Raw genomic sequence first — 21,217 nt, 5'->3', positions numbered from 1 at the left:
ATTGTTTGGAACTTAGGAAGACAAAGGCTCTGTCCAACTCAGGTTTAGTTCATAATACACACAAAAGCAGGCACATAAGCCAGAGTTCAATCTGCAGTGCTGCTCTTGAAATCAGTTCAGGGCCTTAAAGCTGCAAGGAAGAAAAGCTCCAAAATGTCATCTGCGGCCTGGCATTGCTCAGCTTCCTTTGGCCATTTTTTTGTTTTTCTGACAGCTGTGGGACCTCATAACTGGATTTCTACTAGAATGGCTGAGCAAAGGTGACCTCTTACTACCAGAAATCAGAAAGTGACAATTAACCACCCCCCCTTAGAACCCTTGCTATTAAACGAACACTAAGTGGCAAATTCACACTACAGCAAATAAGACGCTGAAGGGGATGCTCAACTCATTGGTCTACAATGAGATTTGCTTCTTTAGAAACCTCTCATCCTTAGGATCACAGTGGGATTAAGATAACCACCTGAAAGGAAGTTGTGGAGAGGCTGGTGCTGGTCTCCTGTCACAGGCAACCAGCAATAGAACAAGAGTGAACGGCCTCAAGCTGCAGCAGGGCAGTTTAGATTGGACATTAGGAAAACTTATTTCAGAGTGGTCAGACACTGACACAGGCTGCCCATGAGGTTGTTTAGATGTGGTGCTTGGAGATACGGTTTAGGGGTGAACTTTGCAGAGTAGGGTTAATGGTTCGACTTCATAGCCCCAAGGGTCTTTCTCAGCCTGAATGATTCTGTGCTTCTAAGTTCTGGGTTTTGCACCTGATAAAGCAAAATAAAAAGAAAGGTACTTCTGACACTCTTGCAACATCTGAAGCCTTTCTGTTCCTGACCTGCACAAGTTTTATGAGGGGATTTACTGCACATCTCAACACCCTATTCACTGCCAGATGTGACAGTAAAGTTCAAGAGACAGTAAAATGAATTTCCTCCTGCTCTAAGATTTTTCTTTGCCATTAGAGTTTACCTGTTCTACACTCACGCAGCCATTCTCCTACCCATGCAAACGGTGATTTTTTTCAATAGTTGAAGCATGAACTCTGATTACCTTGAGAAAAGTTTTCCATGACACCTTCTCATAGCACTGCACAGGATTTCTGAAATAGTCTTGAAGGGACCAGAATTTTCTATACAGGTTATAGTCAATGGGAATGGAGCTGAGGGAAAATCCAAAACAGCAACTCAATAGACAGATCAAACCAAACCAAGAAACAAATAAAACAGCAACTGGAGAAACAAGCAAAACCCAACCCAAACCAAGAAACAAACAAAACAGCAAATCAAGAAACAAAGCTCAAACCACTCCCTACACTAAAATGGAGTCCACCTGGGACTGTGCAGCCCCGGCAACCACCACTCATCTTGTAAGCCAAGGAGCCAACAGTGACCCTCATAGAGCAAGCTGTCCTTCAGTTTGGTCCTAAGAGGTCCACAACCCCAGTCTGTTGTGACTTTCTCATCATCAAAGCAAAAACAGTAAGAAAAAAGAGATCTTAGGAGCTTTTCACCACTCAAGGAATGAAGAGGAGCACAGCTTCTTCTCCACAAAGCACAGACATCAAGTACTCAGGATCCTTGGACATGTCTTGGAAGAACAACTTTTGTCAAGGTGACTGCAGAGCACAGCAGTGGCTCTGATCAAGGGCCTACAGCTTCTGCACCCTTCTGAGCCAGAGCCTGCAGCTACTCCAAATGGTCTGCGGGTTTCTTTCTCTTCCAGGCAGCTCAAACAGACCAAGACACTGCTAGGCTGTATCTGATCTTTACTGAGCAGCAGATCAGTGGAATTCAGAGGACAAAAGTGAGGCAACTTTCCAAACTGCTTTCTGTTTTCACTTGATCAAGTTTTATTCCAACTTTAAAATTGCTTTAAGCTTACCAACTTGTTGGTGCTTCATCATCTCCCATTTCACCTTCTTCTACATCCATTCCTTCTTCTCTCTCCTCAGCATGCTAATGGGAAAAAATAATTTAAAACTGCCACAATTGCCACTGTGATTTGCATTCAACTTCCAGAGTGTTCTTTATTTTAAAGATTCTGTTAGGCTTTACATCAGGAAGGTTAAGCTGGTAATTCAGGTCTTGGAAGTATTCTTCCAGCAAATTGTGCACTGAATTCCTGTGCTAACCCCTCCTACACGGTGCAAGGGTAGCCTGACTTTCCTTGGAATAAGCTGAAGGGACAGCTCCATCCTCTGGACTGTGGGGAAAACCTTAGTGTAGAAGTGACACTGTTCAGCCCTTGCAATCAAATCAACTTTGCATCCCTCCAACTCTGTAGAGTTTCATATTCCAGGCAAGCTGCCTAGTTCCAGAATCAGCAGCTCGGCTTGGAAGGACAATTGAATTATGAGCACACAGCTCTGGATACTAAGCATAGCAGCACACTGCTGTGCAAACTGCCTTACACATTTACTGCAGAACAACATAGGAGTTTTCACCTTCTGTCCTAAAGTGCTCTCATGTTCGTTGGTGTTGAACACAGTGACGTTTTCCAGGTTGAACTGGCTCTGTAAGTTAAGGCCTGTGAAAAACAAGGGGTGAGTCTTAAAAGCTGTGAAGTGCATCCAGGCAGTTAAGAGATGCTGTAGTCAGCTCTCACAAACAGCATTCAGAACTTGGGTTTGGAATCACAACAAATCAAAGCCACTTAAAATATCAAGGACAGAGACAAGAACTAACACAACTGCAAAGAGCTTTTCTCCAACTGGGTGGTCTGCAATTACCATGCAGTGGAGAGGTGCAGCAGATTTAGTCTTTGTTAGATGTGAAATGTGATGAAGCACACAAGATCTCACCTGACTTTTCCGAAAGTGGAAACAACCTAGCCAAGAAGAGCTGAATTCTTCCACAGAAGACTGTGTTTTGTGACTTAGACAATCTTCTCAGCAGATCTAAACATTGCAAGAAGTAAAGCACGTTAGTGTTTACCCCTCTTGCCATTTCTCATGTACTACAATTCAAGACCTGCCAATGACATGATCTACACAGCCAAGGAAAGGAAGCAAAGTTTGTAAATGTAAACAGCAAGAACTTCCTCAGATCAGCCCTAGTTGTTTTTCAAAAGCATTCTACTAGTTCTCCTAACACCTTCAAGAGCAATAAAAAGTAAATTCATGTGAATTTCACTCAAGTACAGCCTCTGCTATGGGCCTTTCTGCGGTCCAGGATGTTCACCTATAGCCATTTCCATCAATGAAGAGATCTCCCTATGGGCAGAATGATTTTTACACTAATCCTGAGCATCTGGGTAAGTGAAGTGATCTGCCTTTATTCCTCAGGGAACACATCTGAATGCAAATCAAATTGCTAAACTCACTTTCACTTGCTGAGGTAAGGAGTTCTTTAGTTCTCCACACCCCCACCCCGAGAGCTACAACTCACCATTGCACATTCGCAGCAAGTAATTCTTCCCTGCAGAGTAAAAGGTGTTCTGAAACAGAACAGAGATTTAGCTGAGCGAGAGACCACAAAATCCTCCTGAGCAAAGTTTAATCCCTTCACAATTAATAGGAATGAGCCACTTCTGCTAACTCTGAGTCTTCCCTTGAACTACTAGAGGCAGGTTTCACAAGAAAGCAATACCCACAAATTCCCAGAGAGCACAAATCACAATGCTTAAATCCGGTCTCCATTCAGAAAACCACATTACAACCAACTGTAAGGGCAGCAATCTTTTTTCTTGGAACATACCAATTGTTTTGGGGTCGTTTTTCTGACTCGAGTTGCCTTTATCATCCCCTGCATTATTTATACAGATAAACAAAGAGCAATGCACAAAAAATACAGTGTTTTCAGTGAGTTGGCAGCAGGAGAAAAGACTTTATAAGATAGTTTAATTAATGCTAAAGAACAGTTTGTGAATATACCTGGGGACAGTTTCCTGAAACCAAACAGCCTGAACAATGCCTGTGGGAGGCAGTTCTCCTTAGGACATCCAGGCAAGGAAGAGAAGAACTGGAATGCTTTTCAGGTGTCACCTAGAGAGCAGCTGACATACATGCTCCTGGTACTAACACCAAGGAGCACACCAAGGATACTGAGATTCAACATTTCTTATCACCTTGCAATAAAATGCTGGCAGGTCAGTATTTCTGCCCAAGACCCTGAATTCCCTCCTGAACTAATAGCCCCTGCAACACATGAGGCTCAGCAGCCTGTCATAGCAGCTCTTCTGCTGCAGTCCCATGGCACAGCAGAAGCACAAACCCCTCAGAGCAGCTGCATAACGCAGACCATCCACGCAGGACTGAGAGAGTCACAGAATGGTAGAGGTTGGAAGTGACCTCAAAAATCCTCCAGTCCAATCCCCCTGCCACAGCAGGATCACCTAGGGCAAGTCACACATCTGAGTGGTTTTTGAATGTCTCAAGAGGAGACTCCACAACATCTCTGAGCAGCCTGCTCCAGGCCTTCAGCACCCTCACAGTGACAGTTTTCCCTTGTTCTCACACGGAATACTTTGGGTAACGAATCTGTCACTACCACAGTCCTGTAATGGAAAGCTCATTCAGAAAGTGACCAAGAAGACTTCCTTCCCTGACAAGCAGAGATGGAAGAATCTCCTGCAGCTCTGAGAAGAAGCCAAACAAGCCAAGAGAGGCCACCCGTACAAACTGCACATCAAAAGTTAAGCTTCTGGTTTCTGAAGTGACAAACACTGTACATTGCAGAGGAAGGAATCAGAAATAAAACAATCAAGCTGTGATTTCCTTTTCTGACCTCTGCTGCCTACGTATTTTTAAACCTCAAACCAACATGCGCTTAATGCTACTATCTTAACATAGAAACAAAGATAGTTGATGGCACAGAATCTTTAGCTCCACTCTATCAATACCTACTGATTTCCAGGTAGCAACATTTTTCTCCACGAAAGTGAAAATTTTGTCACACTGATCCAAGGGCAGGCAATCCAGAACATCTCCCAGAAGCACAAAAGGGGTTGATGCAGTGCAGATGCCTGTGAGGAACACAGAATATTTTATCCAGCAGATTTGAACTGAAATGCAATGAAGATGCGTGGCAGCTAAGGGAGATGATGCTGAAGAAAGAAAACAAGTTCTCCTGGAGCCTACCAATCCTAAGAAAAGCTTGGGCTAAGGTCAGCTTTCATTAAAGCTACATCTATATGCACATTCATGCAAGTGAGTTTTACAAGAGCTTTGCACTACTACAAAGTAAAGAACAAAGGATCACTGTTCTAATAACCTCAAGGGATGTCACATCCCTTGGTGGACTGCGGATGAACTCTCTCAATTGTAAATCCAGTTAGCACCACCACACACCCCCAGGAAGTTTAAGTCTCTTCCTCAAACAACACACCGCTCCAGCAATTTTCCAAGTCTGCCTCCCCATGCTCTGTGGTACGACAGTGCCTGCATTCTTCACACTCACAGCTCTTACTAGGCAGTTCATAAAGTGCACTGGTAGCTGAGCTATGCAGCATAAACCAAACAACTACTGGATGTGGAATGTGAACATAAGAGAAAAGGGAAGAGTGTGAAAGCCTCCTCAGCAGAGATCAGCAGACTGACTTCTGACACAAAGACAGATGCAGAAAAAGTGGATGCCTGTAAAAACCAGGCACATGCTGCTAGGCAGCAGTGGAAGCCACTGCTGCTCAGGAGTAGCTGTTTCTGGCTCTGCCAGCAGCTGACAGAGATACCCTCAAGTCATTTAATTGCTCTGACTCAGAGTTCTTGGGTATGAAATTATGACGGGAAACTTCTAAGCACTTTACAGTGGTAGACACAGTGAGAAAATGCTAACTGTGGTGCAACAAACCCCATGCATCTTCCTTTACTAAAAATAAAGAGACTCCAACACAAATGCCCTGTACAACGGAATTTAACTCCACTATACTTCATGTCTGTTCCGAAACACAGGGGCCACATAAGGGCCACACACTGCCAAAGCTAACCACTGCAGAGGGCTTACAAAACTCACAAGTTAAAAATTCTGCCAACAGATTCAAGAGAAAGATGCTCACCTTCTGTGACTCCAGTAATTGCCAGAGAAATAATTGCCAGGAGATTTTCGCACGGAGCTTTGTTTATCTAAGCAAACAGAAGAGTGTTAATCGTCTCTGTTCTGACCTAAACATACCTAGCAACATGGAAATTCTTGTTTCCAAGCAGACATATTTAAAACAAATACTGACATTCAATTTTTCAGGACTTCAAGCGACCTATTAAACCAGACCTGCCAAAGAACTAAGAGAAGGTCTTCCTGAGTGAGCAACGTTTCTTGACTGCCTCAGCTATTGAAGACTCTGCAATGTATACTGTGCACAGTTATGTACCTCTGAAAACTAATATCCCACATTCAGTACCAACAAAATGTTCCTTGATTAACCGTTTCTTTCAGCTGACTACTTACCTATAGTCAATCTTACATAGATAACTGCTGTATAATTTGTGTTTTTAGTAAACAGGATTTCCTATACTAAAGTAAATTGCTGCTGAATCAGTTAACCTGTAACTAGAAACTTGGGCTTCATGAAGAGACAAGCTGTAGCTTTAAAGTACTTACTATTTCTTCTTCCAAAACAACTCTAAAAGCTTGATCCAAGGTGCACTTCTTTTCATTTTCACTGCAAATGCAAACATTCCACATCAGTTAATAACAACTATTAGGGACACTACCAAAAATTATCTAGAGAGGCACCCTTGGAAATCAAACGACTTTTACTTACCTCCCAGGAATCTGGTTAAATGCATTCAGCAATGGCTTGATGCTTTTATGAGTCAGAGCATCTCTGGTGGATGTCTACAATAACATAAAGAGAGGTCAAAACCGCAGCCCAGAAGCAGAAGGATGCCCTCCCCCCTTCGCCTGACCGTGGACGGAAACAGTAAGGAATCCATCTGCCACACAACAGGTGGTAAATCTTGCTTTTTAAATTAAGAGAACTTTGTACCAATTCAGGAAATAAGTGCCCAGCACATCAGGCATGTGAGCATCACACCCCAAACCTATGCTAACAGCAGGGTGGAAAACGTATTTCCCAGTGCACCCCAGAGGGATATGGTGCTCTCAAGCCCCACACACAGAACTTCACCTGCCTGCCAGGTAAGTGATGGTGCTCTGGGACGTGAATGCTGCTAGCAAGATCTCATCCAAGCGGCACTGTAAAAGCACAGCTCATCAGAGGCGGAGAGCGCACAAGGGACGGGCGCCCTGCCGTGGGCGTTCCGCCAAAACGCAATTTAACTTCAATTTATTTTGCATTTTTAACTAAGGACCATATCTTCCCCTGGCGAGCTAGACAGTGCCGCTCTGGAGCCCCGGCCCGAAACTCCTCCCGGCTGCGCCGGGCTTTGGCCACGGATGAGCTCGGGCCCCTTCCCCAGCGGTAGCCCCGGCCGGGCCTGCAGGGCCGGGGCTGGGCCGAGGCGGCGTGCTGCGGCCTGGCCGCTCCGGCGGGAGGAGAGGGGCCCGCCAGCTTCCCCTGCAAGCGGCAGCGACGGACAGCAGCCTCCGCTCCCGCCCCGGCTCACCGTGAAGCGGAGCCGCGCCTCGGGCAGGCTGAAGAGCGGCGGCGACATGGCTGCAGCGCAGGAAGGTGCTGCGGCGCCAGCCGATGACGCCCGACGCTCCCAGCAGCACCGCGGATGCCCCGGGGAGCGAGCGGCCGCCGGGCCCGGCGCTGCTCCGCCCGCTCCGCCTCCCGGGCGAGGCCAGGCGCCTGCGCCGTGCTAACCGCGGGGAAAAGGGAGCCGGCGGAGCGCAGCGGCAGAGTATTGCTTCGGCTGGAAAAGCCCTCCGAGGTCATCGATTCCAAGCGTCAGCCCTACACCACGTTAAACCGGTGTAGGTTCTCTTGAACACCTCCAGGGATGGGGACTGCACCACCAGGCAGAAGGAGGAGGGGATGGGAGCAGGTCGCTGCTGCAGGTGAATTGCCTCCCGGCCTACCCTGCCTACCCTGCCTTCTGAGGCTGCAACTTTTAACGCTGGTGGTGGCAAAACCCAACAGCGTGTTGCCCAGAGAGGTGGGAGATGCCACATCCTGCATCCCTTCCGGGCCGGGCTGGACGTGGCTCTGAGCAGCCTGCTCTGCCTGAGCTGTCCCTGCTCACCTCAGGGGACGCTGGTCTAGATGTCCTATAAAGCTCCCTTTCAACTGTGCTTCTGTGATTCTGTGATCATGGAAAGCGACATTTGGCTGGAAATACTTCTGTATTTCTTTTTCTTGAATGGAGAAAATCAAGCACAATGTTATGATGAATTTAAATCTGAAAAATTCTGCTGTTGTTCCATTTTGGGCTTGTAAAAAAAGAGCACCCAACGCTGTCTCCTCCTCCTTGCCATACACTTTTTTTAAAGCAAGGAAAAGCACTGTCTGATTTATTTCCCTTTTTCCCCCACAGAAGTTCATCACAAATTAGTGTTCCAGAGTACTCCAAATTCCTCTCTTCTCCTCCTGCCCCGAGGGTCTGAATGGAGAGGAAAAGAAGGCACCCTCCCGCACTGTGCTGACAGCGTGGCAGCCCTCCCGCACTGTGCTGACCGCGTGGCAGCCCTCCCGCACTGTGCTGACCGCGTGGCAGCCTTCCCGCGCTGTGCTGGCAGCGTGGCAGCCTTTCGCGCTGTGCTGGCAGCGTGGCAGCCTTTCGCGCTGTGCTGACCGCGTGGCAGCCTTTTGCGCTGTGCTGGCAGCGTGGCAGCCTTTCGCGCTGTGCTGACCGCGTGGCAGCCTTTCGCGCTGTGCTGACCGCGTGGCAGCCCTCCCGCTCTGTGCTGACCGCGTGGCAGCCTTCCCGCTCTGTGCTGACCGCGTGGCAGCCTTCCCATGCTGTGCTGACCGCGTGGCAGCCTTCCCGCGCTGTGCTGGCAGCGTGGCAGCCTTTCGCGCTGTGCTGGCAGCGTGGCAGCCTTTCGCGCTGTGCTGACCGCGTGGCAGCCCTCCCGCACTGTGCTGACTGCATGGCAGCCTTCCCGCTCTGTGCTGACTGCGTGGCAGCCTTCCCGCTCTGTGCTGACCGCGTGGCAGCCTTCCCGCGCTGTGCTGACCGCATGGCAGCCCTCCCGCACTGTGCTGACCGCGTGGCAGCCTTCCCGCACTGTGCTGACCGCATGGCAGCCCTCCCGCACTGTGCTGACCGCGTGGCAGCCCTCCCGCTCTGTGCTGACCGCGTGGCAGCCTTCCCGCGCTGTGCTGACAGCGTGGCAGCCTTCCTGCGCTGTGCTGACCGCGTGGCAGCCTTCCCGCGCTGTGCTGGCAGCGTGGCAGCCTTCCCGCACTGTGCTGACCACGTGGCAGCCTTCCCACGCTGTGCTGACCGCGTGGCAGCCTGCTGCATTTGGGCTGGTGCTTGCCTGGGTTTTCCTGCCCAGGGTAGGATGGCAAATGGACACTTTGTCTGGAAAAGCATACATAGAGCAAGGGAAAAGGCACAAGATTCCCACCTTGAAAGGGTTCTTGCCTTGAAGGGGTCCCTGCCTTGACAGAGCTCCCAGCAGGACAGGCTCCTGCTGTGACAGAATTCTTGTTTGGACCATCCCCACGTCTGGATGGCTCCTACCTACTTACACGACTCTCGGTTTTACACCGTCCCTGCTTCCGGGTGGTTCTCTCCACTTCCACTGCACCACTCTGTGCAAACTTGCAAGCTTGGCAAGCCCTGGGGTCCTTTGAGAGAGCTGCTGGTGGCACTGGGACCCGGCTACACTCAGACACAGTTTGCCTCTCCTCTGCTGCTGCAGAGGCAGCGCTGATTCCACGAACCCCTGTCTTGTGGCAGCCATGTCCAGAGACATTTCTGCTTTGACAGCTTTGCCACTCGCCTTGGGCTTCTGTTGCCTGGATCCAGACTATTGGATATTGCTTGCAGCATCAGGAGGCAGCCGAGAGCAGAGAAATCCAGCAAGGGATCGCTGCTGAATACCTGTCTCACCTCTGTGAGTAAAGCCTGCTGTGCCCTTAACTCTCTGCTCAGCTTGGTTGGTAGTGGGGTAAAACTGCGTTTGTAGCTTAACCCTTCCCATTTCCTGACTTCCTACATCTCTGAATTTGTCCATAACATCCTGTGAAGAATTCCTGATTGAACTGAATCTGTAAATAAAGCTAAACTAGTTCTGTATATAGTTTGGGGGCAGGAAAATAAAATAGTTCTATTTTCATAATTCCTGACTCAGCCACATTACTTCCCTGCCTTCCTGACAATTAGTCTGTAATTTTCATATTGAAAATAGCTTTTTAAATCTCAGCCTGTTCTACTTTGCAGTTAGAAAAGCAGCTACCTAAAGAAAGGTGCCCAGTGCCATGTTAAACATCTCAGGGTACTGGAGGCTGACTGATAAGAGTGGGAGCCATGATACAAGCATCCTTCTGGAGTAGCAGCTGAAGGCCACACAGCAGCTGATGTCCTCCCACAGATAAATGCTCTTTTTACAAGGGTTTGTGGTAGGGTGAGAATGGATTTAAGCCTGAGAAGGGCAAACTTAGACTGGAGATGAGAAAGGAACTCTTTGCAGTGAGGGTGGTGAGACACTGGCACAGATTGCCCAGGGAGGCTGTGGATGTCCCCTCCCTGTAGGTGTCAAGGCCAGGTTGGATGAGGCCTTGAGCATGCTGGGCTGGTGGGAGGTGTCCCTGCCCATGGCCGGGGGTTGGAACTGGATGAGTTTTATGGCCACTTCCAACCCAAAGTGTTGTATGATTCTGTGCTAAATTGGCACTTGAGACCTGAATTGCATCTGCAAACTGTAATGGTGTGGTTCAGCTCTGCCCCAGTGATGTCTCTGCTGAGCTTGTTCTTTGTACTTCATGGAGGAGAGAGGCTTAGATTCATCTCTCAGGCATGAGCTTAAAGCATCTGGGATAAGACAGAGGAGGAATATGACCCTGCCAACATCTGTTTCTCTGCATTCACCACAATGCTCTGACTCAGAGCGCTGAAGTCCCTACTTTGGATGAATCCTACCCTAGATGATGTGTTTTTCCCTTTTTAGATTACAGCAGCATGGTGACACCTCTGCAGAGCATGTGGGAAACATGTGCAGAACATTGCTGAGCACTGTGGAAGATGTCTTCGTTTTCCTGCACCCCTTCCTACTTTTGCTGTCAGGGGAGGCTGAGCCTGCCCAGATTCAAATGCAGGGAAGCTAACGCCAGGTCTTTCGCTCCTCTAAATCTCACCACAAGCACAGTGTTCATCTCTCTGTGTCAGATAGTTATGATGGTCTCCTGGGAAGCCTGGAGAAGATGTTTCTTTCTGTTCACCTCACCACCCTCACTTGTGCATGGACAAGTTCTGCATGGACAAGTTCTGCACGGGCAGCAATGTGCCTGTGCTAGTTTGAAGGTAGCTAGAATGTTTTGGTGAGAAGAGCTAGATCACAGGCTGTGAAAGGAAAACAATGGTGATGTCTACTTCCCTCAGAAGTCTCACTAAGGAGTTTGGGAAGGAGAAATGAAAACATCTGATAACACTCTCGCCGTTTTGTCTCACTCTGGCTGGGCTTTGGCTGAGCTGCATCTCTCTAACACACCCTCCACTCACTTTTGCTTCTTAACGTCTTGGCTGAACCTCCATTCTTCCTTGGGACTGGGGTAAGGTTGAGAGGTGCAGGGGGAAGGTGGGGGGTGGTGGTTGAGAGCCCCTCCTGGGGACTCAGGTCTCTGGGAGGGGAGTTGTGTTTCTGTATTACCTTTTTACCTTGTCTATTTCTGTCTATAACTGTATAGACTGTAACTATCTGCTTGTACATTGTGCCAGCTGTAAATATAAGCTTCATTCCTATTCCCAGAGCCAGCTGAGTCTAGTATGGGTATTTCTAAAGGGGGGGGGGGGGGGGGGGGGGGGGGGAACACAGACAGGGATCACCCAAACCGTCGCAGTGCCCTTGTGGCCAAGAAGGCAAATAGCACCTGGGGTGCATTGAGAGTGTGTCTAGCAGATCCAGGGAGATTCTCCTCTCTCCGTACTCTGCCGTGGTGAGACCTGGAATATTACATCCAGTTCTGGGCTCCCCAGTTCAGGAGGGGCAGGGATCTGCTGGAGAGAGTCCAAGGGAGGGCTACAAAGATGATTAAGGGGCTGTGATTAAGGGGCTGGAGACCTGCTCTGTGAGGAGAGGCTGAGAGCCCTAGGGCTGTTTGGTCTGGTGAAGAAAAGACTTAGAGGGAATCTGATCAATGTTTATAAATATCTGAGGGCTGGGGGTCAAGAGGGAAGGGCCAAACTCTGCTCATTTGTGCCCTGGGACAGAACAAGGGTCAATGGATGTAAACTACAGCACAGCTCAACACGAGGAAGAACTTCATCACTGTAAGGGTCCCAGAGCACTGGAACAGGCTCCCCAGAGAAGTTATGGAGTCTCCTTCTCTGGAGACTTTCAAGAGCCGTCTGGATGTGTTCCTGTGTGACCTGCAGTAGATTGTGATCCTGCTCTGGCAGTGGGGTTGGACTCGACGATCTCCGGAGGTCCCTTCCAAGCCCTAAGATCCTCTGATCCTGTGAACAAATCACAGAGGCCAGAGGATTGTAACCACTGTATTTCCACACCCCCTCTCCAGTGCTGAACACACTAACAACACAGCAGCCTAACGGCACCGAGGCAGCTCCCCATGGGAACATTGCTTCTGAGGTTCTGTGTTTAAAGTGGCCACTTTCTGCAGGAACAGAAAGTTTTCAGAAGAGCAACAGATGGCTGGGGTTTGAGCAAGCTTTAAGGTGAGTGACATTTAGTCTTGCATTGCCTCAGGGAGAACTGCTGTCCATTTCCACAATGCTGGGTTGCTCTGCACTGCAGACACCTTGCCAGCCAACAGGGGTTTTCTGCTAACTCTGCTTCTTTAGTGATCATTTCTCTTTTAAGTCTCTTGGAGAGTGAGAGGAGTTCAGCTTAGCACTGAGCTGAATTCCATGGTGTGAATTTTGCTCCTTCCCAGGACTGGACGCTCAGACTTTTGGTCAGGTGTGATATCTGGATCATGACAAAGGCAGGCAGCTTCCTGCCATCTGTGGCTCTTCACAGGACTATTTCAGTGGTTGTCTTCTGCTGTCACTTCTGAATGCCTAGAGGTGACATACTGGGCTGGGGTATCTCCACATCACAGTGTGCAGTGCTGCAGTGTCTGCTCTGGTTTCTGTGCCCAGGCTGGGAGCACAAGGCCTTCCCTGCACCCAGTGCCCTGGGCTACATGCTCTACCTTTTCTCTGCCTTGCAGCAGCAGGTTCGGAAAAGCCCTCACCACCTTGCTTGCCAGGGGAGATGGTGCACATGCTTTGGGTATTGCTCCCAGGAACCTCTCCAGAGGCAGAACAGCCTGGGCAGTGTAGGGTTCAAAGTGCATTTTGGACAGCAGGTGTGAGAATCTGTAAAAATTGTTCCATCAGCAAAGCTGCCTCCTAGAGGAGAGTCTGACAGGAACTACTGAGAGCATTAGAAAAATTCTACTATCTCTACCTTTTCTTTTGTTGTTTGTTTGTGTTGTGTGAAGGACTGCCGTGGCTTCAGCCTGTGCTTTAACTCAGCAGAGGGAAGCCCAGCCCCAGTGTGATTCCCAGCTCCTGATCGCAGGCTGTTTGCTGCCTGGCCAAGCTCTGGTCCTGCCAAACTCTTGTTCATCGCTGCGAAAGTCTCAGACATCCCACATCGTGTTCAGATTGGAAGAGGCAATTAGCGTTCACGTGAAATGCGGCTTGCGTTATTAAGGCAGGCTGGGGGCGCTTGCGAGGCGCGGGGTGCAGTTGGCTTCTGCACCGGCAGAGGGCAGCATTCGCCCAGCAGGTGAAGGTGCGGGGGCGGCTCGGCGCCCGTGGGGAGCTGGGCTCCCGGCGCCAGCCCGGGCTTCGGCGTTCCTCTGCGATTGAAGCCCTTGGCTTACGCTGCCGTGCCGACTCCTTTCCAAACACGGGCAGCGAGCGCGGCTTCATAAATCTGGGGCTAGGCTCCACGTGGGTTGTCCTTTCGGATGAGTCACATCGTATGAGGCGTGCTGAGCATTGCGCAGTCAGCCTTGGAACAAAGCTGCCTCTTTGGGGTTTTTAACTTTTTGCTTTTTGCTTTTTCTTTGGGTTGGGGTTTTTTTCCCTCAAGGCTTTTTCAGTATTTCACCTCTCTTGTTTTGGGAAATTAAACCATATTATTGGCTGAATAAAAGTCCATTCTGAATAAATAATTGGAGATTATTCTAGCCTCACTTCTCATTGTATGAGAGAAAAGCAGAGAGCTCTCTGAATAGGTTATAAAAAAAGAGCTTTTAAACTTTTACAAAGACGGCAGATTACAAGTAACCTAAGGAGATATTGCCAAAGTAAATGGAGCCTTTTGTAGAGTACAGATTTTCCTTCAGCCAGTGCTGAGAGTGTACGTGAGCAGAAGGCTGCCAGCGTGCTGAAGAGGAGTACAACACACTTGAGAGTGCAGCTCCAGAGAGGATTTTCTTTATCTTGGAGTAGGAACAGATGAAGAGGACAAACAATGTTACCATTGTGATTTAATAGCATCTTATAGCCTCATCTTGCTCCATACTGAATTTTGCCTCTGTTTAGAGCATTTTCTGATACTTCCTCTTAGATCTTAAGCAGAGCAGGGATCAGCAGCCAGTTGCTCCTGCTGGGATATGGACACTTGGGTCCAGCAAGATGGCTGCAGTCACTGAAGCAGCTGCTGTCTAGCCCTGGCAGTTGCCTGTTCCCACAGTAACATCAGCATGTGACTTCTGCTTGCCACTTGGTGCTGACAAATTCTGACAGCCCTGCTTACAGCCATCTTCATCACCTATTTAGCAGAGATGCCAAGCTGTGAACTGGACTGGCATATGACCACTGCTCTCTTCTGGGGATCAGAAACTCTCTCAAAGGAGTAGTGCTGCATACCTGTACAGCTGTAATGAGTTCAAATGCCACATCTGTTGTGGATGTGAAGAGCAGTCAGTGTCCTAAGGTGGCTGGCAGTGTCTTAGAGAAGTGGAGCATCAGTTAGGCTGTGTTCTCCAGGGTGTGCTAGGTGGGAAGCTTTACTAGGTCCTGTAAAACTATTGTAAGCAAAATCAGTTTTCGTAGACCCCTGGAATGGTTTGGGCTGGAAGGGATCTTAAAGATTATCTACTGCCATGGGCAGGGACACTTCCCACCAGCCCATGTTGCTCAAGCCTGGTCTTGAACACCTCCAGGCAGGGGACAGCCACAACCTCCCTGGGCAACCAGTGCCAGTGTCTCACCATGCTCACTGGAAAAAAATTCTTCCTAATTTGCAGTCTAAATCTGCCCTCCTCAAGCTTAAATCCATCCACTCTCATCTCATCACTACAAGCCCTTGTAAAAAGTCTCTTTCTGGCTTTCAGATTTAAATGCTGTCACTATCTGAAAGCCCAGATGGATGAAGGTAACTATCACAACGGTGTGTCAGAACAAGTCTGTACCCAGAGGTCAGCTGACAGAACATAGGTACTGATAGAACACAGCTACTGTTACCTCATGTCTCAGTTCTGATTTAAATTTCCAGAGACTCAAATAAATTTGATAGAACCAATGAACAATTTATAGATTGCCCTTCCCTCTCCCCACTTCTTTCCCAAAAGAAAGGAATTAGATGTAGAGAGAGGAAAACGTAAGCACACTCAGATAAATGAATCTCCCTCGATTTGGAAGTTAAAAAGTTTAACAATAACTTAAAAAGGTGTCTGAGGTAGGGAAGTTACAAAGGTACAGGGAAGGGAAGGCAAATACAAAATGTGTAAACACAACCTGATTGTGCTGGTGATGGCTTTGTCCACCTCATGGGTGATGGCCACGTGGTGAAACAAAGAGAACCAGGAATAAGATGGTGATGCTGGTAAGCAGGGAGGCAGGGAGCAGAGAGAGAGTGAAACAGGCAGTCCTGCTTTTATGGATCTTTAGGCAGGAAGGGGGAGTGGGCGAACCATCACCTGGTGGTGTTCAGACCCACCCCTGCGGAGGGGTCAAGACCAGCTAGGGTCAGGTTCAAGGTTACTCCCCCTGGAGTAAGAGGCTGTGTAGTTTGAATTACAAAAAACTCTGCCCAAATAATGTCTTTTGAAATAAAATCCTGGTTCAAGACCAAGCTGAGTTTTGATTCTAAGTTCTGCCATCATTCCTATGGAAGAGTGACTTGGAGACTCCAAAACCTACCTCTGACCACACCACTGATTGGTGCTTTTGTCCTCCTTCTTCAGTGCCTTCCTGTGTTTGAATGGGCTCAAGAGGTCTTTTCAACCTTGTTCATCTGCAATGTTGCACCACCCTGAGTGTGGAAGAGCTGGCACGAGAGCTGGATAAATTGCCTTGTCAGCCTTCTTGAAGTAGCTCACCTGTTATTTCCAACCAGTCTACCTTGCACAAGGTAGAGTTCTGCATCCAAGCTGTGCTACCTTTGCTGCTTAATTTTTAGGTGGCATTGAGTATACCTTTGCGGCATGCTAGATACTTACAGACAGTTGCTGCCCAAACTAGAACGCATTTTCTACACCCTACACTGAGCCAAGCTCTAATGTTCTATCAAAAGGTGAGAATCAGATGACACACTATGGTGGAGAAGGACAGCTCCAGGTCCTTCTTGTGCTGGGGGCGACAGGGCTGGAGGCAGTGCTGCAGGTGAGGTCTGAGCAGAGCAGAGCAGAGAGGCAGAATTCCCTCCCTGTGCTGCTGCTCTCTCTGCTCTGGCTGCAGCCAGCACACAGCCGGCTCTGGGCTGCCAGTGACCAGTGCTGGCTGCTGGGCACTTTGGCACCACCTGACTGCCCCAAGGCCTTCTCCTCCAGGCTGCCCTCAGACACTCCTCACCCAGTCTGGATCTGTGCTTGGGATTGCCCTGACCCAGCTGCAGGACCTTGCCCTTGGCCTTGCAGAACTCCATGAGGTTGGCTTGGGCTCACCTCTGCAGCCTGTCCAGGTCCCTCCCTCCACTGTGCCAGCCACACCACACAGCTTGGTGCCATCCCCAGGCTTGCTGAGGGTGCCTCAGTGCCACTGCCCCTGTCACTGACAGAGATGTTTCACAGCACTGGTCCCAGTACTGACTCCTGAGGGACTCCACTTGGCACTGGTCTCCATTTGGCCACCAAGCTGCTGCTCACAGCCCTCTGAGTGCAGCCTTCCAGCCAACTCCTTGTCTTCACTTGAGTTTAATCTCCACTTTAGCAATAAGGATTCAAAACTCAAGGCCATTTTAAACGATGCACAACCAATCTCCTGTTCAACTCCTGTGGCTGAGGCAGGTTGATTACTTCCATAAAGTGTTTCTTAACCACCTTGGGGAATACAGGACACAAGGTTGTTAGGATGTCAGAGCTCCAAGTGCTGTCACAGTTCTCAGGTTGCAGGATGATGGAAAAAGATTGTGGAAGAAGGAAAGTGAGAATCCCAGAAAGACTGTTGTGGAGGGGTTTTCTCTGTTCCTCCTCTGTTAGAGGGAGGTGAGAAATTAAATTGAGGTGGTTTTGATTTTTTATAAAATTATTTATTAAAATTAATATTTACAAATTTGTACCACCCCCAACCACTATGAAATCAGGTTCTTATTCAAGTTTATGAAAATAGCTTGGGATATATATTTACAGGGATTGGTTATTGAATGGAAATATCAAATTATGAACAAATATAGACAGAGAGAAAATTTCTTAGGCTTAATGCCTCTTAACAACTCAAGTGTCTGCCCAGTAGGGGCTGAAACTGTGTGTGCTCTTGAGATAGAGATAACTTATATTACAAAGGAATTAAAGCTTGTTTAGGTGTGTTTCTCTTAGGTATTAATCATTAATCACCCTCCCGGGAATCTGTCTCAGCGTGTGCCCAGTACTTGGGGTCTTTGCAGCTGGAGTCTGTCCTGGCTTGTAGGAAATGATAAAGTTTCCCAGTCTTCCCAGTCTTCCCAGTCTCTGGGGTAAACAGCGTTTCTCTAACCTTCTCTCCTGGGGTGAAGTAGTCTCTGCCTTGGTGCTGTGGCTTCTGGATGCTGTGCATGTCCAGGGATGATCAGCTGGCAGGAATTCCGCAATGCAGGAGAAGGATTTGTCCTTGCAGCTTCTGACACGGTCAGGCAGCTAGCAGGCTGTGTTTGCAGGTTTGCAGACAGTCTGAGGGTGTGCTGGGCTCTGGGTCTTTCCAGACTTCCAGAACAGCTGGCAAGCAGGGTCTATGCCGAGCTGCGGGGAGACTTAACTCCATAGATAAATCAAGATAGCTCTAGGCTTGGGCAGGGGGTCTCGGCTCCCCATATATGTGTGGTGCAGGCATGAATGTGCTCTGCTTCTCAGAGGATTCACAGGTAGCTTGGCTGCGCCTTGAGATCAGTGCATGAGGTCTGAGCCTCTGTAACGCTTGTGAGTGAGTAAGGCCTGATCCTTTGTCTAGGCCATGCAAGCAGGTCAGTGCAGCAGGATGCTGCTGTGGATCAGAGCTGAGTCTAAATGCTCTAAGCTTCTGAATGGTTTGAACCTCTGAATAGTCTGACCACGTGGTGCTGCTGTGCACCCCTCTTTATAGGCTCTGGGGCCGAGATTTGTGGCTCGTTGGACATCTAAAGTGACCAATCAGGTTGGCCATAGGCCAAACCTTGCCTCAATAGGCAGTAGAGACATGCCTGGACCTCCCAATAGGGGATTACCTGGGCGGACCCCAGGGGCACACGGGCTGGGCGTGTGTGTGTTACACAATTTGTTTGCTGCCTCGTGGGTCCTGGCAGAAGAACATGTCTGGGCATGTAGAGGCATGGAAAAGCCTCAGTTTTGGGGCTGCTGTCCCTCCACCACAAGACACTGCTGAAGAGACTGGGAGTTAGTAAGATGCAAAACAGAGCCAGCGTGAGAGCCATGAAGACTGGGAGGATGAGCTTGGCCTCAATGGAGAGGGAGGGAAGGAATCCTGGGAGGAATAAAAGAGAGCTCACCTTAGCTCCAGCTCAGCTCAGTGTTTGAGCTGTTTTGCCCTGAAATCTAGAAATCCATCTTGCTGCAAATGTTTCTCCTTTGGCTGCCCCTTGGGAAGGTTTGATTGACAGGGAAACTGATCCTGTTTTTGTCCAGCCCAAACAAACTCTGTTACATGCATGGGCAAGAGGAAAAGAAAGAATTTGCTCTTGCAGTTCAAGCTATAGACATAACCTGCCAAAGCTGTGCTGGGGTTGTGCAGCAGGAACTCAACCACAAATCTACTCAAACCAAGGCAAACTATCTGGGCAAAGTCTTTATGTCAGGAGTTGTTGCTTCTCTCCCTTGCTTCAGTGTGGGACATGCAGCTTAGGTGCTGCATCACCTCTGTGTGCTGCTCTCTTGTTGGTTTTCCCAATGAAGAATGAAGAAAAGAAAGAATGGGAAAAAAATAAAAGCCGCAGTGGAATTCGTGTAGCTAAATATGTTCAAATAGGCAAGGTCAGCAGCTAAGGATGTTACTAAGATAGGAGAAAGCCCTCACAGGGAGGACACGAAGGGGAATTAGCAAACTCTGTTGTGTCTCCTGCTTTTCACTGCTGTGACCCTTTCTACTTCAGCTGGGGAGGTTACCTTGTACAACCATGAGGTTTCTGTGCCCAAACAGAGGTTTGCAAAGTACTTCGCACCTCATGGATCAGTGCTTTACCTCAGCCTGCTGCTCACCAAACGTCATTCCAGCTTGTCTATGTGAGGGGATCCTGTGTCCCCCTCTTAGCTGGGCTGTGGCTGGAGAATGCCAGCTTACAGCAGCTGATGGCATTCTGTAGGAGCCAGCTGAAGATGGAGTGGGGAATCCAGACAGTTCACGTGTGAATTCTGACCAAGACCACTGTCATTGATCAAGTCTGCAGTGGGGGCTCTCTCTTATCCTTTGTTTACAACAACTTAAAGCCTGAAAGAATGTTACTTTGCCTGTCTTTCAACACATGAAAGCTCAGCATCTGTGGCTTCAGTGGAAGGGAAATTAGTCACTCTCCTTGATGTAAAGACTCCCATTACTTCAAAACCGCTGCCATCAGTGTGCGTCCCCACGAACCTCAAGAGGAGACTCTACAAGATGTGGAAGAAAGGCCAGCTATTATGGGGGGCACAAGGAAGCTGCCTGAGCCGCAGGAGATCTGCTTAGGAAAGCCAAGGCCCAGTGTGAATTGAGTCTAGCCAGGGAGGTCAGAGGGAGCAGCAAGAACTTCTACAGGTATGTTAATGGTAAAAAAGAAGCCATGGGAAGGTGTGGGGCCCTCAGAAAGGCAACAGGTGAAATGGTCATAAATGGTATGGAGAATCCTGAGGTTCTTTGCCTCAGTCTTCACTGCAAAGGCCTCCAGCCACACTCCTGGAGCCATGGAAGATAATGGCAGGGGCTGGAAGGATGAGCTGCCCATCATAAGTGAAGATCAGGTTCATGATCACCTGAAGAACCTGAAAATGTTCAAGTCCATGGGACCTGATGGGATACACCCACAGGTGCTGAGAGAACTGGTGGATGAGATTGCTGAACCCCTCTCTATTCCATTCCAAAAGTCCTGGCAGCCTGGGGCAGTCCTCACTGACTGGAAAAGGGAAACAGAACCCCCATTTTCAAAAAGGGTAGGAAGGAGGAGACAGGGAGTGCCAGGCCGGTCTGGCTCACCTCTGTGCCCAGTGAGATCATGGAGCAGATCCTCCTGGAGGCACTACTGAGACAGAAGAATAGTGAAGAGGTGATTTGGCACAATCAGCATGGCTGCACCAAGGGCAAACCCTGCCTGACAAACCTGGTGGCCTTTGTGGAAGAGGTCACAACATGAATATATGAGGGGCAAGCAACTGATGTCATTTACCTGGGACTGAGCAAGGCCTTTGGCACTCTCCCACACATCCTGATCTCCAGACTGGTGACACATGGGTTTGATGGGTGGACCACTGGATGGATAAAGAACTGGATTGATGGCTGCACCCAGAGAGTGGCTGTCAATGGGTCCATGTCCAAGTGGAGGCCAGTGACAAGTGGAGTCCCTCAGGGCTCAGTCCTGGGACCAGTCTTGTTCAACATTGTGCTAGTTTGAAGCTAGCTAGAATGTTTGGGTGAGAAGAACTAGATCACAGGCTGTGAAAGGAAAACAATGGTGATGTCTACTTCCCTCAGAAGTCTTGCTGAACAAGAAATGAAAACATCTGATAACACTCTCGCCATTGCTCACTCTGGCTGGGCTTTGGCTGAGCTGCATCTCTCTAACACACCCTCCACTCACCTTTGCTTCTTAACGTCTTGGCTGAACCTCCATTCTTCCTTGGGACTGGGGTAAGGTTGAGAGGTGCAGGGGGAAGGTGCAGAGGT

At 48.9% G+C, this 21,217-nt stretch overlaps 1 protein-coding gene across 2 annotated transcripts in view; it reads right to left on the bottom strand.

Annotated features, from left to right (window-relative positions):
* THOC1 (THO complex subunit 1) overlaps positions 1–7,618 on the bottom strand; it is a 28,037-nt gene extending 20,419 nt beyond the window's left edge. Inside the window, exons 1-10 of one of the 2 annotated variants that reach the window (XM_064170572.1) lie at positions 7,496–7,618; positions 6,691–6,764; positions 6,528–6,588; positions 5,986–6,052; positions 4,838–4,956; positions 3,381–3,429; positions 2,795–2,890; positions 2,438–2,520; positions 1,876–1,949; positions 1,045–1,153 (exon numbers count right to left, since the gene is read on the bottom strand). In XM_064170572.1, the coding sequence (XP_064026642.1) occupies positions 1,045–1,153; positions 1,876–1,949; positions 2,438–2,520; positions 2,795–2,890; positions 3,381–3,429; positions 4,838–4,956; positions 5,986–6,052; positions 6,528–6,588; positions 6,691–6,764; positions 7,496–7,543 (780 nt within the window). In that variant the 5' untranslated portion in view covers positions 7,544–7,618. The remainder of the gene's footprint in view (positions 1–1,044; positions 1,154–1,875; positions 1,950–2,437; positions 2,521–2,794; positions 2,891–3,380; positions 3,430–4,837; positions 4,957–5,985; positions 6,053–6,527; positions 6,589–6,690; positions 6,765–7,495) is intronic. The other variant, XM_064170574.1, reaches the window with a different exon arrangement.
* Between the last annotated feature and the right edge of the window lie 13,599 nt (positions 7,619–21,217).

Source organism: Pogoniulus pusillus, chromosome 34, assembly GCF_015220805.1.
Source record: "Pogoniulus pusillus isolate bPogPus1 chromosome 34, bPogPus1.pri, whole genome shotgun sequence".
In the NCBI taxonomy this organism is placed as follows: Eukaryota; Metazoa; Chordata; class Aves; order Piciformes; family Lybiidae; genus Pogoniulus; species Pogoniulus pusillus.
The sequence above is the reverse complement of the archived record's forward strand: the minus strand, read 5'-3'. Positions and strand labels throughout refer to the sequence as shown.